The 8,820-nt window shown below is 37.3% G+C and overlaps 1 protein-coding gene across 6 annotated transcripts in view; it reads right to left on the bottom strand.

The window, feature by feature from the left end:
* Positions 1-497: 497 nt before the first annotated feature.
* MECOM (MDS1 and EVI1 complex locus) overlaps positions 498-8,820 on the bottom strand; it is a 550,526-nt gene continuing 542,203 nt past the window's right edge. For 5 of the 6 annotated variants that reach the window (XM_029939932.1, XM_029939934.1, XM_029939937.1 and 2 more), the window contains 3 exons: positions 6,614-6,850; positions 5,608-5,791; positions 498-2,072 (listed from right to left, as the gene is read on the bottom strand). In XM_029939932.1, coding sequence (XP_029795792.1) covers positions 1,938-2,072; positions 5,608-5,791; positions 6,614-6,850 — 556 coding nt within the window. In that variant the 3' untranslated portion in view covers positions 498-1,937. The remainder of the gene's footprint in view (positions 2,073-5,607; positions 5,792-6,613; positions 6,851-8,820) is intronic. The other variant, XM_029939935.1, reaches the window with a different exon arrangement.

Raw genomic sequence — 8,820 nt, 5'->3', positions numbered from 1 at the left:
CAGTTGGTTAAGCGTCCAGCTTCAGCTCAGGTCATGATCTCATGGTCCGTGAATTCAAGCCTGGTGATGGGCTTTGTGCTGACTGCCCAGAGCCTGGAGCCTGCTTCAGATTCTGTGTATCCCTCTCTCTCGATCTCTGTTCCTCCCCCACTTGTGTGCACTCTCTCTCAAGTAAAAATAAACTTTAAAAAATGATAAATTAACAAAATTAAAATGGGTGCTGTGGAGATGTGGTAAAACAAGGACTGTGGTTTCCCACATGAGCCCTGACTTCGCACAAAGTTCAGAGTGAGCCTGTGATCTCCTGATTCCCCGTGGGTCAAGAGCCATTCCTACATCATCTCAAATCAATACACACATGCTTTGCACTCCATGTATCTATCAGGACATCGAGTCTCCAGACATCATATCTTTAAATCATTGGATCCCAGTGGATACCTTAGTTTCTCCCTAAGAGAAATTAAAACTGCATAAGAAGGGAAAATATCACACAGTGGGAAAAATCACCATTTTTGTCAGTCTTTATTTTTTAGTTGCTCCTCCCATAGTAATGCACTGAAAGGCATAACAGTTTATATTGTACAAAGCATTTGAAGAAAGTACCTCAACTTGCCGATTATTTCAAAATGAGATTACAAACAAACAAACAAACAAAAAAAACAAATCTGGTTCTTCAATAAAGGGCAAAATAACTGAATACAGTCTGTTATTTACTTCTCTCTTTTAACATAAGGTCTGGAACACTTCATTTTACAAATAGGATTAACATGAACATAACATCGCACAAGCTTGCAGACGACCAGCATAAAATATGGGGTACAGTTTTTAATCAGAAGAATCATGCTTTCATGAAAGAAATTATAATCATTTATACAATTGAATCAATTTCAGTATTACAAAAACTAAGTTGCATCTATTCATATTTAGCTCATTAAGAAGGAAAACAAAACAACAACAAAGGAATGTTAAGAAAAGCCAAACACCATTTGGCACTCCCATACACAGGTAGAGTCACCTTGGTCCTTGAAATTCAGAAAGGGGTGTGCCTCAGACGTCAGAAAGTAGTGGCTGACTGGAACAGTGCTCTTGTAATCAACAAACAATAGTTTGCCAACAAATAAATACATGATACACGCAACACACACAAAAAATTAAACATTAAAAAACAGTGACATGATTGTCTAAAATGAAGATGTTATTACAAGGATTTGGCAAACATTTTATTAGTGTAGTGGTACAGCGGTACTGGTGATGAACAGGTCCCTTCACTGACTTCACCTCTTTGAGCGCCGAACATCCATAGTTTACAATATACACATACTCTTTTTCCCTAATTTTAAACAATGTACTTAAGAAGGCAAAAGTTAATGGGGAACAAGGTCTCCCTGTTATCAGTTTCTATAATAATCAAGTGTGCATTTTATCCAACTACGTCTGTCTTCGAAGGGTTAAATTACATAAAACTTTAACAAAGGAAAAAAATTAAATCTGTAATTAAAAGCAACTGTTCCCAATCATGTGTCAGGTGATCTTGTACAAAAAAGAATTCAGTTTCTATGGAGTGTTCGTTCATGTCAACGCTGCCATCCCCACAGCCCTCGCGCCCACCCGCAGGGCAGGGCAGACGGCGATGCCTTCTGCCCAGCCAGTTGCTCATTCTCACTGAATCACGTTAAGTCGCATTGACCTTCCAGAAGTCAGCAGCTGCCTTTGCTGTGCAAAACAAAATATCGAGAATAAATAGTTTCTTTTTTTCTTTCTTTCTTTTCCTTTCTTTTTCTTTCTTTCTTTAAGCATTCAGTTTAAGGTCACCAGACTTTAAATGAGTGACCCTTCAGGTTTCTAAGGCATTCTGCTCAGCAGTCTTTTAAATAGTCCTAGATGAAAGAGCCATGCTACTGTTGGACTTGGTCCCACTCTGGTCGACCTTGGCACTGTCATACGTGGCTTATGGACTGGATGGCACTGGATTCCGCTGCAGCCCTTGCCATACTGTGCCACACGTTGGAAGAACTGTGGGATGTAGAATGGAGGGACTCCTTGTCGGACAATGACAACATCATGGCATATGCCTGGGGTGAAAAGGAGAGACTCAGTAAGTGGCACTGGAAAACATCACTTTTAGTTTGAAGAATATTGCTGGTGAGTGTTAGCAGGAGAAGGGGCCTGGAGTAGGAGCTCCCCTGATGGTGTGTCTGGAAAAGTGTGGGGCATTTTGTTTTTGTGATGATGTGGTGTTTCTGCTGGCCCTCAGTGCCCAGGGGCCACAGAAATATTTGCTCTCTAGGGTGAAAAAAAGTGAATTGTCCTGCCTAACATGTCAACAATGCCTCCACTGAGGAACATGAGTCATCCCCCTGGCCAACCATAACTACAGTCATCATCCACTCTTCATGTCCATGTTCAAGACACCAAAAATATTACCGTGTGCTTATGACTGAAACTGCAAATACAAGCAGGATATAGACCTGCCTTGACAGCACTGGGGTCTGGGAGAGGGCACAGTCCCACCAACTCCTGCACTTTATAACTGAGAGCACTGAAGGTGACATGACTTGCCCAGAGTCACTCAACTGGACAGTGGAGGAGGCCTAAGTACAATGGATTTCTGCCCAACTTTTAATCCAGTCCTTCGTCCAGTTCCCCTCCATGTTTGAAATATTCGAAGCTGATGCCCAAAGACCTTCAAGACGGAAGTGGATCAAGTCAGCCCTACCCAAACTTAAAACACAAGACTCAACGACATTCTAACCAACTTGTACTCCAGTGCCCACCAAGCAGAAGGTGTGCGGCGGTGCTCTGGGAAGAAGTGCTCTTTCTTCCCCATTATCATGTCAGTTCTGAATAACTGTTCAGAGAATCCCCCATTTGCTGCCAAGTAAAATATTCAAATGAAATGTTTGGTCTTGACTTGTGAGTGAACTTTTCACTGTTGATTTGCTATTGTTGGTCTCATCCATTGCTAAACTTGCTTGTCAAAATGTTGTTAAAGTGGAATCATTAAAGTCCTGCCAAAGACATTCCACTGTCTGTAAACAAAGACAAAATGCCTCTGTTGTTAAGCAGAATTTCATCTCTGAGAGTCATGCTGAGACATGTGGCCGGTCTGTGGTTTCTTCCGTAATCATGGCATTCAGTTAGAAAATCTGCCCTTGTAGGCCAATTCTCATTTGCTGGGTCATTGCTCTAAATGTACACATTCGACTTTTATGTATGCAATTTGCCTTCTGGACCTCTACAAAATCCCAACAGACATATAATAAATATATCTTAAGCATCTTCTCTATGCCAGGCACTGTGCTAGGTCCTGGGGAATCAATGATAAATAATACATAGTCCATGTCCTTTGAAGTGTTTAAAATATGAGTGAAGTGAGCATTGAACTTTATTTTTATTATGTACCCCCTTTGGGAGATCAACATAAAGACTCTGAAGTGGTTTAACAAAACCTATTCTAATATTTGGAAAAATGAAGGGGAACATTTGGACTTTGGAAAACTTTGGACTTCTGGCTTCTAACACGCCTCTCTTCAAATAGCTGTGTGACCTTGGGTAAGTTGCTTAGCCTTTCAAGGTCACTTTTCTCATATCAAATGGGGATAATAATAACAAAAACTTGCCTCCAGGGGCTGTGAGGGAATTACAAACACTAAGGAACAAAGAGTGCCTGACATAAATAGTACCCATTATTATGAAATTAATTTTTAGGATTGGGTTTTTCAAAGAGGATTCTATGCAGAATGCAGCCACTGTTGTACTGATCAACACTCTTGGATTCAATCACTATAAAAAAAATTACATAGTAAATATATGAATGTTTTGAGTAAGTCATCTGTCTGTATTCAGATTCTATAAAATAATAAATATAGAATACTGCCTTTTATATAGAATATAGGATATAGAATAAACATTGTCTTTTGGTAGTCAAAGGAGATAAGCATTTTTATGCATAACTGCTAGTTAATAACAACTGAAATAATGTCAGTTTGCAAAAGGGCCTGAACATTTTTAAACTGATATATACGACATGATCAAGTAATATAAAAAATGAGTTAGGATTGCAAAATTGTAATGGTAATCGTTAGTCCAGCTGGGCGGGGACTTTATGTCAAAACGCTGGGACTGAAATATATCCCCTCTTTTATCTCTAGACTCTCTGACCTTTCTGCTTTCAATCACTCCTGACCATTTCAGCAATTTTTAGGTATTGTGTCTTATAATCATACATATTTTCAGTGGAATAATTAAAATAAATTTAAAAAAAGGAAAGAAAACATGGATCCTCCATTATCTCTCTGATCAATTAGGAAGGCAGAATGGGATGCCACGTGTTTAATAAAAATACTAGCTACCTCTAATGGTCATCTCCAGGTAAAAATTAGATATCTACAACGGTTACTTTACTTTTAATGTTATAAATAAAAAAATTAATCCCCATTTAATCATACAGCAGGAAGAGATCTTAGATACCTCCTCTGTTCACCCACTTTATAGTGAGGAAGTGGGACCCAGAGTCATGAGGTGATGTTCTCAAGTTCACGGGGCCAGCAACTCCAGTCCTGAGGTGGGGTGCTTTTACTTCAATTCAAAAAGAACATGGTATCTTAGATTTTTACTGAACTGACTAATATTTAAAAATTTATACCATCCCCTTAGCACAATGTTTTTCCCAACTTTAGTTGAGGTATGACCACATTTGCTGCTAAGACCAGACCAAACATTTCAGCCAAATAGAAAATCATTTGCAAATGTTCAAGACAATATGGTCACATGATTTGATACATGAGGCCACCTCCAAAATGGGCTCAAGGTCAATTAGGCCAAAGTAACCAACAAAGATGGTAGGAACAGGGAATTTCTTTTCTTTCTTTCTTTTTTAGTTGACCTAAATGAAATGAACAAAATGGTTGAGTGTGAATGTCAGGCAGAAAATACTGATCTCCTTTATTTTGTGATAAAAGAATGAAGGCAATTTTAGTTGGTATTTGTGGATCCTTAAATGGATTTATTTTAGTTACCACAGTACTGATAGAATGCTGTATGAACATTCAGCTCGATGAACAGTGCTACCATTCATTCATTCACTCAATAAAAATCAATAGATTTTATTTCCAAATCTGCCAGTAAGTTGCCGCAGACTTTTGGCAACTCATTTCATCTCTGATCCTTAGTTCACTCCTAAATGTTATAATTATATGACTTTTTAATCAACTACACATAGTAAGGAACCAACAAATATATAGAAGGCAGGATTCACTTCCCAGAAGTCTGCAAATATAATTAGGTTGACAAAAACTACAGATTCAAGTCAATTAGAAAATAATTCTGAGGTATATAAACCGGGGCAAACATTATGGACTATCTATACAGGAGGAAGGGAATTGCAAAGTAAAGGAAAAATCACTGTAGGATAAGTTTCTGTGTAGAGTGCAGCCATGTTAATTGGTTAACCGTTTTGGATTTGGTCATTGAGTAAAGATGTGAACATTTTGAATAAAGCATCTGAACCTGTTCAGATTTTAGCATCTTGCAAAGAGAGAGGCTAGATGCCTTTTGGCATCAAAGGCACAATGTCACCATGATGCTTTACTGCAGGAAATTATGTACCTGTGATTTGGACTTTCTGTGTAACGGCTGTTTAAGTTCCTCCGGCACATGGGAAGCACTAAAAGAAGACAGCTCAGCTTCAGTATATTGATTATCTTCCATTTTCCTCATTTTGAGGCTATCTGTGAAGTGCCTTATATGATCTAGAGCAGAAAGTCCAGTTTTATATTCTTCCTCTTTATACCTAAAATGAACCAATGGGAAAGCACAGAGGGTTTTTTTCTCTTTTTCACTTTGTTATCCATCCAAATCACTTTTCATCTGAACCTATACAGCTGTCAAACTTCATATTATATTTTCAGTATAAAGAAGCATGCATCCATTATCAGGTTCTTCAAAGTGTTTACAAATATCGTATCTTAAAAACATAGTTGCTCCAAGAGTTTCATAAATAAAGCAAATGTGTATAAGAGGCAAGGAGTTAAAGTCAATGATGCGGGCAGTGTGGACACAATTTATAGGCTTATAATTTCCACTTTAAATAAAGCCAGTTATGATAATATTTAGTCAGTACTCACTATCCATATGAAAATATAGTATTCCTATAAATCTATTTGCTTAATTTTTGCCCTTTAAAAATCTACCTATATAGATCACATATATATCAAATTAAGTGAAATTTATCTCAATAATATTTGACTCATAACACACTGTATTTTTGAATGAATTAGGTAATGTTGACATTCCTATTTTACTCTGAGTTCTACAGGTAGGGTCTAAATAAATGACTGGGTACTCGTCTAATTTTCATTTATACCCGTATCTCAGGATAATCAGAATTCCCCAAGCACCAATGTATTTGTGGTCTTGTGGATTATACTGATGGCCACCTTATTTTCATTTATTCAAAATGAATCCACCAAACAAGCCTTGCTAACTCAGCTTTACTCTTAGGATTCATTACTCAAAACCTGCTAGCACCTGAAATGTTGTCCTGCTGGAAAAACAAAGTGGAAAGAACGCAGCCATCTATGCGTCGTCTGCTAACACCACCCCACGTGCTCACCTCACCGGGGACGCTTTGCAACTCATCTCCAGGGCACCGGCTTCTTCATACTCATCCTCGGGGTTCCCTTCATGTAAATTGCTTGTCACGGGTTCTTTTCCTGTTTTTCCAGTAATATCGTTGTCTTCATCCTCCTCATCTAACAACACCTCATCTTCTACTTCTTCGTCATCCAGTAAATCTGAATTTTGACTGGTCACCAAAGCTTTCTCATCCTTAAAATGACTGCCATTCATTCTTTCAAAAGCATAAAAAAAGCAACAGGCTCAATTATTGGTTTCATTTTTAAAGGCACACCTAGCTTTCTTATCGTGTCTTCCTAACAGTTTAGATTCTCAACACTCCCACAGGAAACTTTTATTTTTTATGCTTCATGGCAACCATGGAAAAATAATGTAATTCACAAATGAGAAAATGAAGAAAAAAATAATTGGGTGATTATTCAGGGGATAAAGGAGCTTCTGGCAGAGCTGGAAAAACAATCTCAGATTCCTATTCCTTATCAGACGGTTCCTGATAAATGATATTGTTATATAGAATATAAAAAGCATACCAGTGTTTGTTCTATGTCATGTTACCTAATTACCATAAAAGTGCCCACCAATTAAAATAATAGGTTTCTGGAAAACGCAGATCCCTGAACAATAATGACCAAAGCTTCAACACGCATGCCTAAAGCGAATCTAAGTGTTCAAAGAAAATGCTAAAATAGCTGCCAGGGACCAACTGGTATTTGTTATTTCTAGGTGACATTTGTGGTATATGCCACTTGGACATCCTGCTCAAACTTGGAAATGATTGAGAGCTCATTTATTTGTACTGTTTTCAAATTATCCTTGAGGGTCTGAATGGAAAAAGTTCCTTGTTTCCCAGAAGAACATTGGGGTGGGAAATTATCTAAAAATGTAATTATGCAAATATCTTTTGAAGCTTACTTAGTATGTGTGTCTAATATAAAACAAAAGAATAATATTATCTTTTAAAAGTCATTTGAAATACTTTACTTTGTGGTTGCAAGGATGGTATTATGTGATTCAAAAGGTTAATTACAAAAGAGTTTAATTACATAGAAGTCCCAATTTAATACATTTGAGAGCACTTATAAAACAAAGACAAACTTCTCGGGCTTTAAAATAAACATAAAAAAATATAAATTGAATTTAAGTTTCATTGTAATACTTAAAAGTCAAAATTAGAGGTGCCTGGGTGGCTCAAACAGTTAAGCAACACTGACTTAGGGTCAGGTCATGATCTCAACAGTTGGTGAGTTTGAGCCCTGAGTAGGCTCTGTGCTGACAGCTCAGAGCCTGGAGCCTGCTTCGGATTCTATGTCCATTCACACTCTGTGTGTGTGTCTCTCTCTCTCTCTCTCAAAAACAAACACTAAAAAAAAGTCAAAATTAACTTAGTTTCAAGTTGATTACAAATGCTTTGAACTAGAGAATTTCTCTTCCTAACCTCCTCTTTTTGAAGATATATGACCAAGGAAGTTAGAGTACTTCCCTAAATTCAGAAAGTTCATTGAAATTTAAGTTATTGCTACAGATATGTACAATTTTCACACTTAATGGAACAATTTTTCAGATCATGGGAGATTAGGTATCAGCAGTGTACCCCATCACATTCCCATGTAACAAAAAGGAGCATAATTTAATATTCAGATTTTCCAGGGTAAATAAATAAACAAAGCAATGTTGGGTGTGACAGATGGACATAGTAAAAATCTTAAAAACAGTCATATTACCATAGTTAACCTTTTTATACAGCCAATCTCTTAACCTCTTTTATCAAAGAATGATGAAAACATGTTTTGCACAGACATAAATTATTAGTTTCCAGACACACTGCCAACTTGCTAGCTTGAATGGATTGAAACTGTTATTTTTTAAAAATGAAAGAAAAAGTAAAAGAACAAAAGAATGCATGGATGAAAACCAAAAGTAACAAAGCCAACATGATTAAAAAAAAACCTATTTGTTAATTATGCTTTCAAATGTGGCAATTTATGGGGGATAAATGATTCATCAAAAGTATCCCTGATAGAAGTTGAGGGGGGTTAAATGACTCAATCTTCTTACTTCTGTGCTGTTTGGACATGTTGAAGCCAGATGTGGCAGCTCTATGCAGGCTCGCAAATTTCCAAGTAAGGGCTAGAGAGTCTGAAAAGGCATCTCAGAACCCAATGGTGGTTTTTATTCAACATTTCT

The sequence above is a fragment of the Suricata suricatta genome, chromosome 5 (assembly GCF_006229205.1).
Source record: "Suricata suricatta isolate VVHF042 chromosome 5, meerkat_22Aug2017_6uvM2_HiC, whole genome shotgun sequence".
Classification (NCBI taxonomy): Eukaryota; Metazoa; Chordata; class Mammalia; order Carnivora; family Herpestidae; genus Suricata; species Suricata suricatta.
The sequence above is the reverse complement of the archived record's forward strand: the minus strand, read 5'-3'. Positions and strand labels throughout refer to the sequence as shown.